At 40.5% G+C, this 22,978-nt stretch overlaps 1 protein-coding gene across 1 annotated transcript; it reads right to left on the bottom strand.

Moving 5' to 3' along the window:
• Window positions 1–1,205: 1,205 nt before the first annotated feature.
• On the bottom strand, window positions 1,206–22,270 carry BICD2 (BICD cargo adaptor 2). Its single transcript, XM_005428853.3, has 8 exons — window positions 22,265–22,270; window positions 21,965–22,177; window positions 18,924–19,076; window positions 15,686–16,138; window positions 13,686–14,705; window positions 12,465–12,616; window positions 6,402–6,612; window positions 1,206–3,279 (listed from the first exon to the last, which is right to left on the bottom strand). Exons 1-8 carry the CDS (start codon window positions 22,268–22,270, stop codon window positions 3,274–3,276), a joined length of 2,214 nt encoding a protein of 737 aa, XP_005428910.2. The 3' UTR covers window positions 1,206–3,273.
• Window positions 22,271–22,978: the final 708 nt, after the last annotated feature.

Genomic DNA, 22,978 nt, shown 5'->3' with positions numbered 1-22,978 from the left:
AGGCAACATTTCCCACAGGGCATAGGGAGGGGATTTTTCTACACAGAAGAGAGTCAAAGAAATGAATGTTTTCATTAATAGCCATTCACTAGACAACCTTTTAATGTAAATACTTTCATTTGACAGTTTTCTCATTTTCTTTCTTACTAAAGCATTCTTGAATCCTGTTTTACTGTTTCACAGGTCTGTTCTCACATGCATGCAGATGGATTTACATGTTTCTTCTGCAGATTATCCTGCAGGTAAAGCTCCTGTTATAGAAAATGCAGACCTCTAAAATCAGGGCAAGTGTCCCAGCACACATGCTTTGCTAGTTCATCGCATACCCCCGAACAAGTGTTTTCAATGCCCAAGGAAAAACTGGCATCTTGTGCTCCACCTATAATTTATGTTGATGAGCTGGTGTCATGCAGCTGACTGCTACCAGATAGAGAAACAACCAGCAGAATGGTTCTGAGAATCCTACCTGGGGGCACAAGAGTTGTTAAACTAGTGTATAAAACTATATTGAATGTTTCTAGGGGACAACATGAAGTCACTGCTCCAGGAATATCTTTGTATTGATGGGGCAAATCTCAGCCTTGCCCTCAGAATTTTGGCACTCTCTTTCAGGGGCTTTTTGTGAGTTTGTTTGCTAATTCTACTGGACAAACATCAACTTAATGGATTTTCACTGAATCTCTGACTGGTTGGAAGGGATTTTAAAGACCATCTTGTTTCTCCCCCCCACCATGAGCAGGGACATCTCCCACTAGACCAGGGTGCTCAGGGAACACTGCCAAGCCAGGAAATACTTCCAGGGAAGTGTTCAGGGCCAGGCTGGACGGGGCCCTAACAATATGTGAGTATTCTGGAGAGTATATGAGAAATTAAGATGCAATTTCAGGATGAATTGCCAACACTGATACCATAGTCCTACCCTTAGTTTCCCTGTACAAGTGTTTGCAAGGGTGTTCAGTGACACACATTAAATCAGTCGGATCCAGGCCAAAACTAACCCATGAAGATGTCACGGAATAGGAGAGGATGGTGCTTCCTGAACGTGAGCACAAATAATTAATTTTCTAGTTCTGCAGAAAACTTCATGTGATGTATTCAGTTTCTTTCAGATAAAAATTAGTATTTGTTTGGCCCTGGCTGAAAATCCCCTCAGCCAACTACTTAAACCAGCACGTTCTTAAACCACAAAACCAACAGGCAGAACACACAATTCCTTTTGTCTTTTATTGCTCCTGCCAATGTGACTACCTTTATGCAGGCACATTGCTTTCCTAGATTAAAAACCGTTTTATTAATCTGGAAGCAGTGTTTTGACCTCCACCCCTCCTCCTAAGGTTATCCAATTAACATGGTTATCATTTTAAGAAGCATAACTTTTTTGTTTCTCAGGTCTGTGTAAAGGTTACTTGGCAAGAGTACATGCACAGGACGTTAAATGGAGACCAACCCACCACTAAAAGGTAATGCACATGGAACATAATACAGTACTTCAACATAATTTCAAATAAATACCCACATACAAATGTAGTAATTTTAAATGCAACAATATTCCTAATGAATCAATAGTGTAACAGAAGATGGAAATATAAGTCCCCACATCTAGGAATAATAATGCTTTTTCCAGCAAACAGAAATCTTCTCTGCACTTTCAATATTAATTCAATTTGCACTTTTTTTGAGAAGTGGGAGGGCTCTCCTCCAGCAAGTACCAATTAAATCATCCACATGAGCCTCACCAAGCCATTGAGAACCTGGCATGGCTTGTTGATGAGCTTCTCTCTTTCTGTTTGCTGAAATCACAATTAGATACAACATGCAAAGGAGATCCCAATGTGCTGTGGTTCACATATGCACACAGTGCCATGGCTCCTGCCCCCACCACCACCCACAGTCAGAAACATTCCTGACACATTCCCAGACTGATACCATAAATGTGGCCATATACTGCTCATCTGCTCAAGATGAGTCCATCTGGCTCCCAAAGTGTAGTCATGTTTGTTCAGGTTTGTGGTTTTGATTTTTTCCCATCTATACCCCGAATTTGCAAGGATTTGCATGATGAAATATCATTGACTAACAGAATTTTTTACAATTCCTTGAATATATAAACTCTATAGTAAGCCTACCATTAAAAATGTGCGAAATGGGAGTTCACTTGCACTTATTGCTCCACATCTTTAACAAATTCCAAACCAGCCATTCCATTCCTCCTAAGTGACAGGACTTAGCCTACACTACTCTAAGAGTCTCCTTTCAAATTATCAAAGGCACTACTGGCAATAATGAGTGACAGAAAGGCGCTGACAGATAACACCCTATCACTGACCACTTTAGAATTTTTCTTTCTAAATGTACCATAATTTGGCACAATAAAATGAAAAAGTAACAAAACAATTCCAATTTGGAATTTAACTGGTATAGTTGTACAAAATTCTGTTAATCGATAATACTTCAACTTCCTAAAACCCAGGAATTCTGGAATTTATATGTAATACTACTTATTTAATATTTTTCAAGTGCCTATTACTGTTTTAACCAGAGCAAAGTCAAGTTTTCTTCTTGTTACATTGAACTATTCCTAAGAATAATAATACAATATGAAAAAAACACCAGAATTGGCATACCCTGGATTTCTTAATGAACATGGCAGTTAAAAAAATCAGTAATTTAAACATATAAAGCATAACATTTTAATAAAAAAAAAAGATGCTGAAGCACAGCACATAGTTCAGCAGAGCTCCTGCTTTTTGTTGAAACTCTTTTCTAATCACAATCTAGAGCCCCCCCCCGCCAAATCTCTGCCACATGCTGATATATAAGTCACAAGTTTCAAATTGGAGAGAGACTATGAGCACAAACCACTGCATTTATATAAACCTTCTACACAAGGAATTAAAGAAGCTAAAGAAAAATATGAAAAGTGCACAGGTTTAACAATCAGGTAAAAAATTAGCATCTGCAATGAATTAAATTCCCCCATCCAAGATTTCTAGGACAGCACAGACTAATATGGTGAGGATTACATTTGAAGTAGATTTCTTCAGCACTTGTAAGGTTTCTTACTGCAGCAGCACTTATAGGTAAAGCTTGTTTGTTTTATAGCTTCAGGCAGAAAGGGAAGGTTTCAGGTAGTATATAGGAAAAGGTGTTTTCAAAAGTTAGGATCAGGTCAGTGGTTTCCATTCTGTGTGCAATGGGCCACCACTTTGAACCAGAGTGAGGAGGGCTAAGAAATGTGTTGCACTGTTGGAAAGGCCTTCTCCAGGGACTACTCTACAGCTGAAAAATGGAAAAATAAAATAGCATTAGGAAAAAAAAATCAGTGTTTATTTCTCAACAAACTGAAAACTTAACCCCATCCATGTGCTGCACAGGCAGGTTAGTTGGCTGAGGGTCTGTTATCTGGCTGGGGGAGCAGCAGCCACTCCAGCTCACAGATGCCTTTCCAGTGGGTGAACAAGGCTTTGTGGGCTCAGCCTGGAAGTAACAGCTTTGCAGAAAGAAGGATTCTTACAAGTACTGAATACAGCTTTGCTATTCAAGCATAAGTTAAAAGCAGTGAGTGTGCAAGAAATGTTTTCAGTGAAGCTTTAGGTTCTCCAGAAACATGCAGGTCAGAATATCATGCAGGCCTATGCAGAGAATCATTCAGAAGAGCCTGCTTGCAGAGGTAGGTGATGGCTTAAGGAATTTTCCATGCTTTACCCCAACCCATTGAGACTGATATGAAAGACTTACAGTAAATGAACATCTCAAGAAATTGTTAATCAAGAATTAAAAGACAGTCTTAAATATTACCTAAAAATACAAACGGCAGGATCAAGTCACCATTTTATTACACCATTCCTCAGTTCTTCTTCTGACAGGATAAACCATAACAGTGATAGACTCAAACAGCAGGCTGGCTGTTAAGGTTTTTTAAATATTTGCAGAAATGACTGAAGATGGAAATGATCACTAAGGCTATTGGGCTAATAGCAAAACTGCTCACACTTGGAACTGACAGAAGGAGCCAAGCCTGAAAGCAATAGTTACTGTCTGGTAACACCAGAATTGTTACAGAAAATTCCAACTAATTCAGAGAAAAACCTAACAATGCATTCAATTCGTTTCTCCAGTTTACCTTTTTGCGATCAGTATTTTGCAAAAGCACTGTCACTAAAGACATGGAAGCAGTGAAAACTGTGTTAAAGCTCCCTACTATGGTGGAAGCAGAATTGTAACTGAGTCTATTAGAGCAGAGAAAGTTAGCACTCAAAAGCCTGCTTTCACGATGTATTTTTAAATTGTACTTAATGTAGGAGTGAGAAGAATGAAGGCCTTTCGGAAGATTGTGCAGCAAAGAGAAAAGCAGGATTGAAAATTATAAAAGGATCTCTTCTAAAATATCAAGCCTGCTATTTAGCAATATTAAAGCTCAAATTCAGGAGAATTCAGTATTTTCTAAAAGAAGTAGTAACAGACACACAGGGCCCAGTTTCTAAAACCAGAACTGAAATTTATTTAAGCCCCAAGCAGTCATGTTTTAGAAATGTATTAGAATTTAATCACTTGAGGTTTTTTGATTCTTCTCAAGATCATTAGATGAAATTCTGGCTCTGGGCTGCAGTATTTCCATGGTTCCCAGCTTTGTAGCAAAGTTCCATTTGTTTTAAATCTCACTGTAGTAATTTAGACTTTCCCCCAACATGCCTAAAAATATCTGGGAAGCCAAAATTTCCCATGGTTTCTCCTCAGTGGGAAAACCAGCCATGCTCTTATTAGCTTCTGTTAGCACTGGATATCTCCTGCATGTGCATGAGCAGCACATGGAGCAAGCTGGGAGCAAGGACAGGGACAGGCAGGGGAGCACAAGCACAGCACAGGGTTAGAATGGCTTTGGGAACCATGCTATCGAGCACTCACCAGCACAGGCTCACATTTCTTTTAGTAACACTACAGGCATACAAAAGTATTTGAAAGAGTACAAAATGAACAGGGCTTTACATTAAAATAAAGTCTGAGGCTAGGCACTTCAAACTCCGGGTTAAACAAAGAACTGTGCCTTTCTGTGCTCCACAAATTTTCCACAATTTTAGAAGCAACATTTTCAATCTTCTTCTGTTATGTAGGCACCAATTAGAAAGTACACTTCTATACTGTCAAACTTATTGTAATTAAGTGGGTAGAAAGGCCCCTTAGAAGTTCAATATCAGACAAAGGTTTATTCATTTTTAAAGATTAATATGTGCACTAAGCTATTTCATAAATCACTATTAGCAGGATGATCTGGATCAATTTCCTGTGCCTCTAATGTAGAGCCCTGTGAAACACATGGCTTGCATATGGAATGCAGTATCTTCCGTGTACTTAAAAAAATGATCAGAGCTCTGAAATGCTACCTATTTACGTTAATACTGAGAGCTGAGAAAAACTGTTTGTGACCAACAATGCTAGACCATAGTCACATTAATTCTACACATACATATTGTGTGGCTACTTTCCTGTAAAGGGTATCTCAGATGGGTTCTTTCCAAAGTGTTATGTTTGCAAGGAGCAACATAAGACCACACAGAACCTTTCAGGACATAACTTCTTAAAGTGGAACTGTCTACCAGGTAGAATTCCAATTCTTAATATTTTAAATTTTTTATCAGATGGAGTTAATATTGCATATTTTTAATATACATGTGCAAGTTTCTTCTGATTATCCCTCTGAAGAGAGAGATGCAGAGTGTCCCTAATGTACCTGGTTTTGTTTTAGCTTTTATAGCCTATAAAAGCTTTAGGACTTTGGTTAGTGGTGATACAACAGCAAGTATTTAACATCCACTACCACAGGCAAATTAAGTTTGACTCCAGTTTCCAAATGCTCTGAATTCTGGAGACAGCTCTAATTTTAACCTTTGTTTTTCACCACTTAAGCCACAGTAACAAAGAAGGTTTTCCATTTGTTTCTGCCTATGAAAGCATTTATTGAAGTATGCTGCAACCCTGGAGAAGGGATCACATTTGTGCTATACAAACTACAGTAAGTAACACCAGATACATACTCTATCAGGTGTACTCTTAACACTTACCATAAACAGCAAACCCCAGACATGTTAATTGTGGAAAAAGCTAACAGGTTTCCACTATTAACTTGTTAATAGCATCCCCATACTTATGCATTAGTTACAGTTAGGACCACTGTAATACATTTGTATTACCCAGTTCAACAACATACTAGTATGAGTCAACTCATTGTGACGTTAGATATCGGGGATTTACGCTGACAGTTACAGCATAAAATAAGATGCAGAATATGGTTTTTCTAGACATGTGTCCTAGTCACAACAGATTTTATATTTCTCACTACAAAACACCTGGTTGTTCAGGACAGATCCTTCAGACCTGTCCCCACAGGACCGAATGGGACTTACACTGGGGTTACTGCCCTTGGCTTTGGAGGCAGACTTTGTGCGCACCCTTTTGGACTGCTCATGGTCCAGTTCCAAATGTTCCAGGCGCTGGGTCAAGGCCAGTTTCTGTTGGATAGCCATCCGAAGCAAGGAGTTCAGAGTCTTCTTCTCATCCTCGGCTGCTGCAAGCTGCCGCTGCATTTCATCCAGCTGTGTGACATACTCATCACATCTGCAATGAAATACATCAATCTTTAGCAATACGGTTCCATTATAAACACCTTCCAACATAAGCCCTTGTGTCCAGCCTATACAGCAGTGATAGCTTTGCAGCTGCTTATATACACACTCTTAAACAGGAACTTCAGCTAAACTTGTCGAAAACCACAACTACTTCTCACTGGGGTTCTAAGAATCCCACACTCAGCACTTCATGTTTGTGGTTTTCAAGATGGTGTATAATTAACAGCCTCCTTGGAGAGAGGAAGTGTGGAGCCTGATGTATCTGTACTCATCTCTGAATGTCAGTGAGATGTCCTCCCATAGCAAGTAGACCCCGTGCAGTCATACTACTTTTCTCTGTGCTTACAGAGTGGTTCTAAGCTTCAGGCTGGAAAGGGTCTGAGGGCAGCAACAGGAGCATTGTGAAATGGCCACCTGAACTGTGCTGTTTGTTACTTTACACAAAGTCCAAGTAAGAAATCTTCAGAGGTGACTGAACAGCACTATTAAAAACAAGCATGCTTCAGAATTCTACTTTAACCTACTCTGATTATGCTGTAAGTAGTGGCTGTCTTCTCAATAGCAAGTGGCCTTTATTTAATTGTTCTCACCATCAAAATCAATTTTAGAACAATTAAAGGAACTGTGTTAGTGGGAAGGCTGTGGTAAAGCTATATGAATGCCTCAAGCTGTTTCATCTACAGTCATTGTCACTGAGTCTGGAAGCTGCTTAACTTAAAAAATTAAAGTCTACCTGTAGGTCCATATAGAGACAACATTTATGCATATGGATAGAGAAGTAAATATTCATAGGTACCAGCTGGAATTTACCATCTGCAAAGTACAACTTCTTCATAAAAGCAGAAATATCAGCAGAGAAGTTCCTTTAAATTTTGAAATGGAAAAGCCCCTGACTTAAAGGGACAGTTATCATTAGGTAATATAAAGCAGACTGGAAAAAAACCCACCACAAAACAAAACCGCATTGATATACAGATTCATCAGCTGTGCTTATGCTATCAAACTCTAGTCTCCCTGACTTTAAATAGCAGAATTAGGCCTATATGCCTAATTATATTTGCTTGGGAATATAAATAGGAAAAAGAAAACCCAGATTTTTATTTTTGAATACATAGAGATGTTAAATAGCAACTTAGTAATATGAACATATAGTTCATATGCATGAACTATAACTGCACTGCAGCTTTACAGACCAGGAAGTTTGGGTGAGTTTGGGGCCCCCACATGCACAGGAATCTGTCCCCTCGCCTCTCTGGGCATCCTGCTCTGGAGTTCCTCACAGCCTCTCCCACACTGTGCAGCCCAGGAGAAACCAGTATGTGAGGCGTCTTTCTTTAAAAAAAAAAAACAAAAACAAAAAAAAACACCCACCAAACCCAGGAACCTTAAACTTGTTGGAACACCAAACCTGCCCTTCTCAGTGGGGTCAGATGGACTTATATCAACTGCTACACTCCAGGGAGTGGAAGCCAGACTCTGGGCCAGATCTCGTCCCATTGACCCATTTCAGCTCTAGAGACGAAGTAAGATTGAAACAGCCCTGGGAAGTCTGAAAAGACTAAAATAATCTTGAAAGTGTAAGAGTCTTCCCCTCTGAGGGAAGGCTCCACCAGCTCCAGAAGGAGGGTGTGGCCACAAAACTGAGCAGCTCCCAGCATCCCACTGACCCTGGGCCCTGCTGCTCCAGAGTGTCAGAGAGGTGTTTTCTTCCCCTGGGGGTGAGAGCAAGACACAGGCTAAAGATTTCTGGGAGGACAGAGAGGCTGTGGGGTTTCACCCTAGCTTTCAAACCCACTCATGACATCTGAGGTGAAAAGCAAGGTCTGGTTATATTAGAAGTGACCTTTCTGCTATCTTTTCTGTGCACACCTTGAACCTGATTCCTTCCAAGCTCCACTATTGCAAACCAGGGGGATGTCCAAAATAGCGTTACCAATTCCTTGAGAAATGAAATGTGATTGCTTCAGGAAAATATGATCTGGCACTGGAGTGACCTGTCCCTTGTTCATGCTCAGTATTATAGTCCCAAAAGATTTGGGACACGTAAAAAATATGCAGAGGTTCCCCCCACTCTCTTCCAGCCTCTTTCTTGTGAATCAAAACATATCCACATTTTTGTACAGAACACAAAGTTAATGTAGCCCCAAAACTTGCAGCTCAATAAAACAGCACCAAGATTGCTGCTGTCTTGATTTGTCATGCAGCAGAGACGTGTTAATCCAGGCAAGCTAAAACAAGGGGAAGAGAACTCTTCACTACCATCCCATTTGGAACAAAAAGAGATAAGGAAGAGAAAACCAAACCATTGCAGTAAAGCAGAGCAGGGACTTCCCACACCATCTTACTTATGTTCTGGTATCACTCCTGCCTCTTGACCAAGTACAGCCACTTGTGCCAAAGCCAATGGCTGACTGGCCTTTCTAGGCCTGGCATCTAGCCTAGAAAGCAGTGAAGTCTTTCCCACGTGAGCCAAGCTGTAATTAAAGCCAGGATTTTGACTCCAAAAGATTATTGTAGCAAGTCATAATCTCACAGAGCTTCCTGTTAGCACAGAAGTTTACAACATCAACTTACTGTCCCTAGAAATTACAAAGTATTCACTATTTCGAATACCTAAATTGTTTGGTTTTTTTGTTTTCCATAGAACTCTATTCGGGGAGTTTTTCCTTTCTTCCCCACAAAAAGGGAAGTGTTGTCAGTAGCATATGTGTAGCTGCAGTTTGTAACTGTACCTGAGCGACCGTTTTCTTCTATAGAAGAGACGACTGGAGAGAAGCAGGAGCATTAACTACTCTGCCTACACACCATCCTGCACCCTGAACCTGCTTTCCTGATTCTTTAATCCCAAAGGAATCATATAGCCTCAAACTCAAACCTTGTCCTGGTGCAAGCATGGCTGTCCTGGGTCAAGGAACATCACACTGCACAAAGCACAGCAATCATTTACTGGAACAAGGGGATAAGAAGTTTTCCTAGAAGTGGCTGTAGATGTTGCACACAGAGGTGGACTGGGATCTGCACTACTTTCTTCCTTCATGCTACTCACTGGCTCTCAATTTCATTTTCCCAAAGAAACCCAAACCAAAACCCAGCAATGTTGCCTCCCTAACCATCTAGGATGACACAGGCTCTGGACCTGCTTTAGTTGGTGGCAGCAGCAGCTATGGCAGCATATCTTTGTGCCCTGTGTATTTTTACTGCTTTGACAGAACAATAAAGGCTCCTTCCCTTTTACCATTCCCTTTGTCATGTGCTAGGCTACTTCCCAGCTATATATTCAATAAAATCGGAATAGAAGATGTCTTTCTTTTAAAAACACCTTTGAAAGAAGATCATTTGGCTTTCACACTTTTAGGAAGAATGTGAAATTAGTATCAGCCTGCTGTACTTTCACACATTGCAGCTTTAAGTAGATAGTGAACACAAGGCTCTGATTCTGCCCATTTTCTTAGTACTGGTAATTAACAACAACAAAAAAAGAAGCTTAAGGAAACATCAACTAGATTTTTAAAAACAACACCAGCTATATACAAATATATACACTGCGAAAATGAACATCCTGAGTGTTAAATATAATGATGAGAAATAAAAACTAAATCTTGTAAAACTGTCTGAAGCCAAACTATTGAAAAACCTAACTCGGCATTTTCCAAAGCCGCATACCACTGCTTCCCACAAACATTGGTCTGACCTTAGTTCTATAGACCAGTTTATGCAAGGGTCAGCATGTAATAGTTTTAATACCATTTATATGTAAATTCATTAGTAAATCAAGCCCTGTTCCAGAAAAAAAAAAAAAAGAAAAAAAAGAAAAGAAAAAGTGATGTAACCAAATGCACCTGGGCATACTCATATTTCTCCCCTCTTCCCTGTAATCAATGAAGACCACATGACAACTTCCAAGGAAACAAGACAGGTGACTCAATAGTGACTGAAGGAGGCACTAGAGAGAAGCATCAACTACTTCTACCTTGAGAGATTAAACTGTCAACCCACTAAGGAAATTCAAACATGCAGGATTAAAATCACAATTTCTCAGCTTTATAAAAAACTGGGAAACATATTAGCAGAGACACAGTTAAAATGAGATGAAAATGAGCACTGACTGCATTCAGCTGTAAGAGATCAGCCATCTGCTACTTCTAACTCAATCTTTGTATTAGAAATTAATAGTAAAGACAGATTTTTAACACCTTCTCCCCACCTTTTCCTTACCCCAGGCTCTAATTCCAAGCTCTTCAGCTCTCCCCACCCCAGGCCACCCAAGCCGTGCATGTGCTTTGCTTTTTACATCATACAAGCACTGACACTTTCCATGAATTGTCAAACATAACCAGGACTTGTGAATCTAAACCACGGAGACAAATAATTGTTGCTGCAGTAATCTCCTGTATTTTAAAGCAACTCACTTTCCACTTTGATTAAAACCAAAAAGGCAGACAAACTACCAAACAAGAGCTGGCACAGTGTACTGTGAGGAGCTCTCTGCACCATTATTATTGCACAGGAATGCATCCTGTGGTTCACTCTCTTAGCAGCAGTGTTCAAGCAGAGCACCAGGAACATGGGAAGGTGGTGTCAACATAGACACTTCAACAAATCTCTCGAAGAAGACTGTTACAACCCAGGTCCAGGGCCTATCTACAAGAGGCACCTTCACCAAGGCTCAATGTCAACATATGCAGCACTACATTTTAGTTGTCAGACACAGAGTCTAGAGCAGGCACCTCAGTGCTGTAAATGTGAGTGTGTGCACAACATTATTTATGGGGTTTTGTAGCATGCCCATTGGATAGTGAAATGCCTTTGCCCTGCCTGGACATCTCCTTGCTTTCACAGGGATGCTGACAGCCCAGACCTTTATTAGTCTCTAGATGCCATTCATCACCTCCAGATCTAGCACCAGGAATAGGAGGTAAATGCTGTTATTTCCATCTGGGAACCCCTTTCTGGAAATGCTCAAAGTCACATCTTCTGTGTCTAGCTTTCCTGAATATTAATGACGAACAGCTGAGGGAGCTGGGTTTATTTAGTCTTGTCAAGAGGAGGCTTGGGGGGATCTCACTGCTCTCTGCAACTGCTGGAGAGGCAGTGAGAGGATCACAGGAAATGGCCTTGAGCTGAGACAGGGGAGATTCAGAGTTCAAGTGGCCAGGCATTGGAATAGGCTGCCCAGGAAGGTGGTGGAGTCGTCCTTCCTGGAGGTGTTCAAAAAGCATCTGGATGCAGTGCTGGGTGATGTGGGTTAGAGGTTAACTGGTAGTGCTGGGTGGACAGTTGGACTTGATGATCTTAAAGATCTCTCCCAAACTTGATGATTTAGTGATTCCATGTATCACACCATAAAGCACAACTAAGAAGCAGAAGCAAGTTCCAAAGACAAAGCAATCAAATCATCTGACACAGGTCAGTGAAACGACAGAAGCCAATTGCAGGATGGCCAGCCCAAGAATACCAGGATGTTTGCAACATCTTTACCTTTTCCTAGATCATCAAGGTAAAGCAGAGTCCCATCTTCAGTGTACAATAAATGCTCATTTTCCACTGTTAAATGTCACTCCTTCTCAGAGCTAATCGCTTCAAGAACCAGGGAAAACAGGTAATCTCCCAACCAACTTGAATAAATACTGCCACAACAGCTTTATGTTTTGTAGTAGCACACTATATCCACACATGTTCCTCATCAACAGGAGCATATCACAGACACACACACACACTGCAAGCAATGATCTTGGGAAGAAGCACCTACTGCTTCACCCCGCACGGTGGATGGGAAGGATGTTCAACTCGTCCCCACACAAGCAAGGAATTAAATTTTGTGGAGTTCATTATATTTGTTACCTTGTAGCAAACATAGCTCTCAGGGAAGAGAAGGTAGCAGCATCCTCCTTCAAAGCCTTCAGCTCATTTCGCAGCTTCATCATGGTCTCTGTAACCATCGCTTTCTCATTCTCATACTTGCTTTTTAAGTTGGCAAGGGCTACTTCTGCAGTCTGTTGGTTACCAGGGAGAACAGAAACATAACATTTAATGAAACTCTTCATCAAATGGCTGGCTAAAAGATTTTTAATCACTATTCATGTTATGAAACATTTACTTTGTACTGCAATGTTAGACTTGTGGTCAACCTATCTTGTACAGATAAAGTAAAATTTCATTTCTGAACACTGGGAACAGACATAGTCATCTCCTACTCCCATTACGAAGCAGCATTAAGGAAGTTACAGAATATAGATGTAGTGAAACCTATCTGCTAGCAACATAAAGGAACAAAACAATCTACTTAGTATCTCAATACTTAAATGCATTTGTCAATCACTAGCACAGTTCTCTCTTATAGCATCTTACTTATCTTACATTTGGGACACCTTTATTAAAATGTGCAAAAGAAAACTTAATGTGTTTATTTCATTCTTAAACAACACCACTAGTAGTTTAGTAGACTAAACTACCTTTTTTTTTAAGACAATTTAAATTTAAGCGTAGAGAAGAAGATGAAGCATGTCACGTGGTGCTTCAATGGCAGTTATTTTCACCTACTGCACTGCTAATGTTGTTGAATGTTCAATCCCCAAAGACTATTTTTATCTTTTACTTCTGTTATTTTGACCACATTCTTATATCACATTCTCATTTTGGAAGGATCTCTTTTATTTTGGAGTTTGAGAGAGAACAATACTTATATTTCAGAATTCTTTTAAGGGTAACTACTAGAATTCTTTCAAGTAGAAAATAAGATTACCTCTTAATTTTAGGTGTCCTACATTAAATATAACCTGATCTAATTCAGACAGACAGTAGATTGAAGCTACCTTAACCTTAAAAAAGTCTCAGGAGTACGTGAGAAGCTGAAGTCAGTTACAGCCCCAGTGCTCATCTTTACATGGGACAGCTGGGTGCCTCTAATGGAACAGCCAGCTTCAGCCTCAGACTAGCGAAATAACAGCAATGAAAGCCCCACAGAACTGAGGGAATAGCAGAATGAACTACAAGAAAAATTTTCTTTTGCTTATGACCTAGTTGCCTAACATTGTAACCTTCAAACCTCTAAGACCTGGTCACCTGTTTGTTGGCTTTCAGCACAGTTCTCAGAGTTGCTATCTGCTCCCTCTTGGTGCTCAGCAAGGACTTCAGCTTCAGGATTTCTTCCATAAGAGCTTCCTTGTCTTTGTCCACTACTGGGCCAAGCTCTTGAGTAGCAACACGCTGCCTGGACAGCTCAGTTGTTCTGTCCACAGCAGCCTGCAGGTGCTTGATCTGATCCCGAATTATAGCAATCAAGTTGTAAATGTTCATCGGCTCCTTCCGAGGATCTGACACAGGAGATGGCAGAGATGACACTGGGGATGGGCTGCTGTCACCACTTCCATTCTCTCCTTTTCCCATCTCAGTAGTTAACAGCCCTTTAGAAAGAAGAATGGGAGACCTTCTTCCCTTGGCCTCTGGACTACTGCGTCCACCTTTACCTTCCTTGTAGTAGTCCAGCATCACTCTATTTGGAGTTTCATTGTTGCACATGCAGACATGGTGGTACAAATTGGCCAGCTCTTCACTGAAGGTGACTAGTTCATCTTGAGCCACACTGAGGCTGCCCTGTGTTTCTCCAGCAACATCACTGACCTTCTTCAGCTCCTTCTCCAGCCTGGCCATCTGTTCTCTATCATGCCTACTGGACTTTTCCAGTGAGGTGATCTTTTCAGTGAGAGCTTGGCTCTCAGTCTCATATCTACTCTTCTCTTCCTCATACTTAGACTCACATTCTTTGTATTTTGTCTTCAAATTTTTGAGCTCTTCCTTCAGGTCAGTAATTTCTGCCACAGCCACTTTGTACTTGCATTCCAGGATCTCTGGCCCATTGATGTCAACTTCATAATAGTCTCCATCTTCATGGCTATCTCGGTCCTTCTCATTATCAAGGGCAGACTGACGCTCCTTACTGGCCTGGAGCTTCTTCATGGCATTCAGATTTTCAGTGAGCCTGCCAATTTTCTCATGCTGCTCTGAGAGGGCCCCCCGTGTGTTTTCCAGCTGCTTCTGAGATTCCTGCAGTGTTGTTAACAAGTTAACCTTCTCTCTTTCCATCTGAAATGCAGGAACATAGACATCTATGTTAAGGGAACTGTATTACTTAAATGGTTTTAACTCTAAGAGACAGCAACTTAGCCAACAGTCCATATGGTTACAGAAATTCAATCACTTGCACATTATAGAAAGTCTCCACAATGTATTCTAAAATTATCTCCAGTTACAGTGTTCATTGCCAATTCTTTCTTATCTCCTCGTCAAAATGCACATTTTTACACATTTATTCCCTAGGTGATGGTCTCATTGTGAAAACTTCCTTTCAGCTAACAACAAGCTAAAGTTTATTGCTATCTTCTAAATTATCAAGTAAATTCTAGAAAACACAGAGTTACTCTATGGTGAAAGCTTGGAACTTCATGAAAGACTCAGAAATACCAAAACCTTTTCAAGTTTCTCCTCTTAAATTTCTCATTTTTAAAAATTCTGACAGCTTTTTGCATAAGGGCTTTTTCTTACGGAACATAATTTAAAACGTCTGACAAAATATTAGTAGGAAACAGAAAAGTGCACCTTGTCCTAAACTCTCCAACCTTCTAATTGCACAAATACAGCACAGAAATGCTTGGTGCTGACTAAGACTTTATGCTCTTTGAACTAATTACAGAAAATATGAGTACAAAACTTCTTTTGATGAAGGTGATTGGAGTAACTTTCAATTTTGAAACAAACCACTATTGTTCTTGGTAGTGACATAATGAAGTAGACATAGCAAGTATTGCACAGGAGATGCATTAGAACTTTCCACCAAGGAAAGGACACCACTGCCAACTCCATTGCATTAAAAAAAAAAGGAAAAGAAAAAAAGCTGTGTTTTTTCACTAACAAACATTTAACATCCTCAAATTCGAAATCAATTAAAGCCTTTAACAATACAGTATAAACAGTACCACGTGAGATACCAAAAACACTGAAATTACATCCCAAACGAACTTTAGGAGCTATTTGAAAGCACACAGCTTTTAAGGAAACCCATTTACCTGCACAAGCTGCTGTTTCAGCTTCTGGATTTCAGAAATGTTTAATTCACTCAGAAGATCTGAAACCAGACTTGGGGCTGGAGGGAAGCTTTCATTTTTCTTGGGCGTTGAAGTACTGTTTTTGCCATTGCTGAGTTTGCTGAGGCAGTTTTGTTCAAACCCATTCATGATTTCATCATTATTGGGCTCTGTGGCTTCATCGCTGAACTTCAGCCCATCCAAAGAGATGTTTAAGTGGCTGTTGTACAAGGAATCATTGATGTTCATGTAGTGAGACAGCTCCTTCCGAAGGTTGTTCTTCTGCTCCCGCTCTGTCTTCAGTGTTTCCAAGGCCTCCTCAAGCTGGCGCTCAGAGATCTCCTTCAGCCGGATGGCATCTTCCAGCTGGCTATTGAGAAACTCGGTTTCCTCTTCCAGCCTTTTGATTTCATGTTTCAAGCCTTCAAACTCCACCTGGAGATATACAAAGTGGGGGCGAAATCTCTGATGAAAATGTCTGCCTGCAAGGCACTGAGTAATTTTGCTTTTGAATGCTTGATGTCATTTAAATATTGTAGAAATAGAATACTTTTTCATTTCTGGAGTCTAGTTTTAGCACTATGACTGTAAAAATGGCTTATGTAATTCACCTTCACAGAGACTACAGAATAAATTCACTAAGCAAACTGTCAAATGAGTTCGTCTATTCCAGCTCAATCAGGACAGGTGGGAGATACAGTGTGTCTGATACAGAAGCATCCAAAAACAGTCTTCCCTATCTCTGCATGCAAACATTTGTTCTATTAAAAAATTCCCTGGCCAGCCTTCCCACAAAGTTAAGCTTCACATTTCCAAAACTGGCATGATAAAGGTACATTTTGACGCTCTGCTTCACTACCATTCAAATACACACCACTGGGTTAAAACTGTGATCAAGTTCTGCTTTGATACATTCAAATTGAAATGCTTTAACATTTCTCTCATCATCATTTCAGCACATCTTGAAAGGGCTAAAATTCAGATTCTACACTTGAGATCCACATCGATGAGTTTGATGGCATGCTATCACGTCTAGTACTGCACTTTTCTAAATCTCTCTTGCACTGAAATTATGTACACAAACAATTAATGTAAAATTTTTAATCACTTGGGAGTAGCAGGGAAGAAGCAAACAAAGAATATTTTTCTTTACTCTGAAAGAAAGGAACTCATACCATATGATATCTCACATATTTATTGTTTGCCAATTGCTAAACAAATTTTAGATGTCAACATAGAGCAACCTGGGAGCGCGGACCACACCCAACTTACAAACCAGGAATCAAGTATGTTAATTCAGTGTTGCCTGGGAAAACTTGACGGCTGTTTCTAGTTGCATGAGTAACTAGAATAATTAAAAACTAGAATAATTAAAAGTTTATCAAGTAGGATTAGGACAAGGTAGAAAATTAATCCACTGCCATGAAAAGTACAAGCTCTTGGTTCTGTATACTTCCATTAACATAAAATACTTCAGACTGTAGTCTATTTTCAAAGTTTCCAGAATAAAAATACAGCAGTCAATAACGACTAGCAAATATTGAGATAGCATCTGAGGTTAAATTTAGCTCAGGCCAGAATGGCAGCATTCTCCAGTATTGTTATTCTAGAATGAGAACATGGGGCTGAGAACTTTCACCTGCTGCTCTGAATATGATGAATGAGAAAAAAAGGTAAAATCCAAAAGTAACCAACTACATAGGTTTGATTTTACCAGTTCCTTCTCTTCCAGCCTGCATCCAGACCACAACAGCCCCTTTTGTCCCTACTACAGGATGTCAGAGTGCTCAAAACTGCACAATTAAACCAAATATATGCAGATGAGAACAGGTCCAACCTGGAATCCTGTTTTGCACAGTGAGGCCCAAAGTAATAAACAGAGACACAGAGTTTCACTTGGACATAAATAAAATACATTCGATATCCGACATATCTAGCCTGACAGGGCAGCTTTCATTCATTACACTGAAGGAGTTCTGCTGACCACAACAGATAGTATTAACATTGAGTTTTCTAAAGAATTTTGATTTTAGGAGTATTTTCATGGAATTGTAGAATCAGAGAATAGTTTGGGCAGGGAGGGATTAAAATTAATCTCATTCCTCCCCCTGCCATGGGTAGGAATGCCTTCATCTAGACCAGGCTCCTCCAAGCTCTGCCCAACCTGGCCTTGAACATTTCCAGGGATGAGGCAGCTGCAGCTGCTCTGGGCAACCTGTGCCAGGGCCTTACGACCCTCACAGCCAAAAATTTCTACTCCTCTGGCAGTGGGAAGTCATTCCCCCTCGTCCAAGGTCCCTTTCTAGCTTTCTTGGAGCCCTTTAGGTACTGGAAGGTCTCCCTGGAGCCTTCTCTTCTTCAGGCGGAACACCCCTAGCTCTCCCAACCTGTTTCCAGAGCAGAGGGGCTCCAGCCCTGGCAGCATCTATGTCCTTCACTTTCCCAACTGAGCTTTATTTATGCAATGGAACTGACAGCTACCTGAAGAATAAAAATAGGAAGTCCCTCACTGATAGATGAAGATAAGTGAACCATGCCAAAGACCACATCTATCTTAATTAGGTCCACAAATGATAACTCAGGGAAGCTCTTAAGAAGTTCCAAGAATGCAGTTTTCTAAAACTCTGGAAATAGCTGGAACTGTACAATTAAACATGGCCTTTCAGACAAGCAGTCACACAGATGTGACAGTGCAGAGCAACTATAACAGCATTCCAGGTTTATTGAAAGTAGCTAGAAGAGTAGCACAGAAACAGAGAGAGAAGATAAGGATAAAGTAGCAATTAAAACATATTTCAGAAACACTCCTATTTCCAGATACTGTAGAAGGGGAAGGATGGAAGATTGGATGGATGGATGGATGGATGGATGGATGGATGGATGGATGGATGGATGGATGGAATTGTAAAGAGACACTGAAAAACTACTGCAGCAAAAGGACTAAAACAAGTAACAAAGCAGAGAGAAAGAGACTTTTCTTTCATCAGAGAAAGAGAAGGCAACAGAAGGACTTGGAAGTCAAACTAGAAGCAATGAAGTATTATGACTGTGTATAGAGTCAGAAAGAACAAGTCTTGGTGCTAAAATATAGAGCTTATAGTCTCAAAAGTAGTACAAAGATAGAAAATAAGTAGGTGTACGCTCAAATGAGACAGAACCATACTGTAAAACAGGAATTAACTGGTACTACCAAAGCAATGCCACTGGTTGGAAAACTTGCCTGACTTTGCTTCAGGACAGACACTTGTTTCTGGAGACAGATGTTTTCCTCTTCAAGTTCAGTATAGTCTTGCAGCAAACGTGCTTCTCGGAATTTATATTCCTTAATATCATCTCGCAGGCGGGCCCTTTGGATCTCCACATTTTGGTTGACCTGGAAAAACAAACAAAGCAAAACAAAAATGGTGGCACCTGGATCAACTACAATTAAATTGCAAAATTTTATATCTTTTTTATATGCACTAGATTATTGAATTATATTGAAACATATTGAAATTATATATTTTCCCCTCACCCTCCAAAATTACAGAAAAGCAAGTCATTTACACAATAATTAGATTTTGTATTCTTGATTTTCTTACAAATTCTCACTATCGACTCAAAAAAGTCAAGAAACAAGCAGGGAAAGTAGCATTTACACCTGTGTTGTCTCACTGGCTCTAGCAACCAGCAAAAGTTTTCCAGACCAGAAGTCAGTGCCCAAATCTGTTTCAACTTTAACAAGAAGGGCCTTTTCACAAGAGAAAGACATAGTCAAATGAGTCCAGATGTTCTTATTTGGACATGTATTTGCTGCTGCTTTTCAACAGACATTTTCTTTATAACCAGAGCAGTAAGTTGAAAACATGATACAATTAATCCTTTTGGAGAAAGACACTGAGTTAAAACCCATGAAGTCTAAGATCTCAGGTTGAGAAAAAATAGAAACTAGTTGACATAAAATACTCCCTTTCCTTAGCCCCAGGACTTGTGCAGGACTTAATGAAAGACTTCCACAAAAAAGTTAGCATTGTTTTGAAAGATAAGAAGTAAAAACCAATATATTGGTGTAGTATGACCTTGGGATCTTTCATGAATGTACACAGACACTTGAATAAATTGAGCTGGAACATAGAGAGCTATAGAAATGGCTCACTGCACATACTTTTTATTTTTTCCAATATTATTTTCCTTCAAGTCCTATCTTCAAACACTTAACTCATACAAAATGAAAAAGTATGTTCTAAAACATTAACAGAATCAGCTTGAGATATAGGCAAACAGGGAATACAGTTGCCTAAAAAAATAGTATTTTTGTAGCTGTGGCCATTATATGATGGAGTAGTTTTCAACACCTTTAATTCAAAACCACTGCTAGCTGCTGACAGAGGCAGCCTGTCATTTCAGCTGGCACATGGGACCTGCTGCCTAATCTCACTGGTCCTGCAGCCTAAGAAAGCTTCAGCCTCAGGCCTACAAACTCAGATTCCCTCCGAGCTCTCCACTCCCGGCTAGACACAGGCATGTGAGGATGACTAAATACGGTCTCAGCCCTTGAGAGTGTGCAGCAGGGTTCCACTGAATAACCACACAGGTACCAACAGGCACACACAGCACACTGAGATAAGGGAAATGTTTGCAGCTGGAGGATGTGCCAAGAACTGAATCTGGCATGTTTTGAATACAAACACTGAATCACCTGCAACTGTTAAGACTAATAAACTTAAATTCCAATTCCCTCACACATCAGGTAAAGATTAGACTATATAAAATTGTCTGCTTGTTTTTAGCCTGAAAGAGAGCACAACTTCAGAGCACACCAAGAAATCAAAATTGCTGCAATCAGACACTACAGTACACCAATACAAATTACAAGTTGCTATAGCCCATATTCCATGCCTGAGTAAGTGTTGCCTCTCTATCTTTGCACCAACCTAGGGCCACAGGGAAAGCTGAGGGCTGACATGAATTCACATTTTTATGTCTCCTTAAAAGGTAACTGGAATGTGGCAGTATCTGGAAAGAAAAATCGCCTCCAGCTGCAGTGACACTGGAAGCAGACCAGAAATCTGCTGCTCAGCACACTTTGAGAAGGGACCAGAATCCCTCACAGACACTGTGCTGCCTCTGGGGTGGGCATTTTTTCTATTAAGCTAGTCTTAAAGGTTGGGAAATACAGACAAAAAGTTGTGTCTGTGTTTCTAGAACTGTTTCCCTGTCTACAGAGAAGGCTTGATTCCAACTCTGTTCCACCTAGTTAAAGGAGAAGTTAACCGGCATGCTTGATCACTTGTGACCGCTTGTACCACAAATCTTCTCTGTCATATCCCAACAAGAGGCACCAGTGAATCCCCACATCTCCAGAAAAGTAACCCACATTTCCTCATTGATTTTACCACCAAATATTATCCCCATATTTGTTACTATGTCCTAAAGAAATTACATGAGACACCTGCAGCTGAGGTCACGTGGAGTAAGTTGAGATTCAGATGTGGGCTCTTGGATAGCCTTCCCTCCTGGCAGGGGAGGCCAGCTGATTAGCTTAGGACTAGACAAGATTAGATCCCAGTGCTTCAAAGGAAGGTGCAAGAAAGCTCAGGAGTAATAACTGCTGTTTTATCCATTCATCTGTGGTTTACAGTCCCTGTAGTTTTACCAGACTGAACTGAAGCAATAGTTTGAGGTCTCAAAACAATAATTTCTGCACCAGTACCACAAAGACTTCAGCTGAACTACAGATTTTGTAAGTAATCAAACTCTTTAAGTAACTTCTCAGCAATTATTTCCCCTTAAAAATATGTGGTTTCAATAGCAAAACAATAACAGGTCGAAGCTATTATGTTAAGCAAGCTACATAAAAGTAAAAGCCACCGCCTCATGAGAGAAAACTCAAGACTATAAACTTTCCTATCCCTCTCTTTGTGCATTTCAGTGTTTTGTTATAATCCCACACCTTCAGAAATTAAGGAGGAAAAAGGGATAAAAAGGGAAATTATGCCACAAATATTTTGCAGCCAGAAAATCTGCATTGGGAATGAAGCAGCAAAGTACATCCAAGGGTCTCTGTACTTGGCCTAAACAGGTTCCTCTGCTTTTTAAGGCAGCAATCCTGGAACTGAGGGAACTGATGTGCAGTACCCACAGGACCAGCATGACCAAACATGCAGCCAATGTGTCTGTCAAATTGCCTTTCAGCTCAGGAATCTTCCCTTTTTGTGGCTACATAGCACCAGAAAATGTAACAAATCCAAGCTGCAGTAAACCCTGCGCATCTTCACTCACCTCCTTCAGTTCCTGCGCAACAGAATTAAGGCGTTCATTTTCAGACTGTGTGTTGGCAAGGACATTTCTTATCTGTTTCAATTCTGTCTGCAACTCCATAACCTTCTTCATGTAGTACTCTTCTTTGGTAGCTGATTCTTGAATTAAGGTTTCCTCTCTGCTCTCTCCATCTGCTGCTACTTTCTTGTGGTTGGTATGGGCCTGTCCAAAAGCCTAGGAAAGTCAGAAAACACATTTTTTATCAATAAACCTATAATTCTGCATAAGGAAATTCAATGTTAAGTAGTTGAAAACATTTACCCTCATATAGTTCTTCAAGGCAAAGGAATGTAACCTCTTCCTACATCCTCCAACTCAGATTTACAAATCCTAGTAAGTGGCCAACACTGCACTCTTGAAAGTAAACCACAGCAGCTAAACAGTGTTTTTTGATGCAGAATGCTTAAATAGAACCTCATATAAACCCTTGTGGGAGGGAACAACAATGTAGTGACTCTGCTGTTGAAACACAACTGGCTTTCAGCCAGATGACTGCATGACCAGACACTGCTGCACATGCATATTCTCTATAGTGGGGTTAGATTCACTTCTGCAAAACCAGAATCACTGAGAACACATCTGGCATTAGCAGCCTGTTCCCTTTCCCAGGCTGGGAGCTCCCAGCAGCTGCTCCTGGCTGGTAGATTACAGCCCCCTCCCTCAGGCTTGGAGACGTTAGCAGGGCTGCTCCAGATCCAGGCTAAGCCAGTGGGGTCACACCGGCTGAAGTAGGTCAGCGGACAATCCCCCAGCCAGCTCGAGACATCAATCCCCAGCAGTGTGCCAGCAAAGGTAGTCAGAGGCAGGTCAGAAGTCCAACCCACTTGGCACAGCCTGCCTCTGGCTAGTCCTGACATTGGCATTATTTTGCCTCCTCACATTTCTTTTGGGGGTCTTCATTTTGCTTGAAACCCTTGCAGGTGATGCTCCCTGTGGTAGTGTTCTCCACATGTGCCCCCAAGCCACACAGACACC

The sequence above is a fragment of the Geospiza fortis genome, unplaced genomic scaffold (assembly GCF_000277835.1).
Source record: "Geospiza fortis unplaced genomic scaffold, GeoFor_1.0 scaffold394, whole genome shotgun sequence".
Taxonomy (NCBI): Eukaryota; Metazoa; Chordata; class Aves; order Passeriformes; family Thraupidae; genus Geospiza; species Geospiza fortis.
Note: the sequence above shows the minus strand (reverse complement) of the source record. Positions and strands in the feature narration are given on the sequence as shown.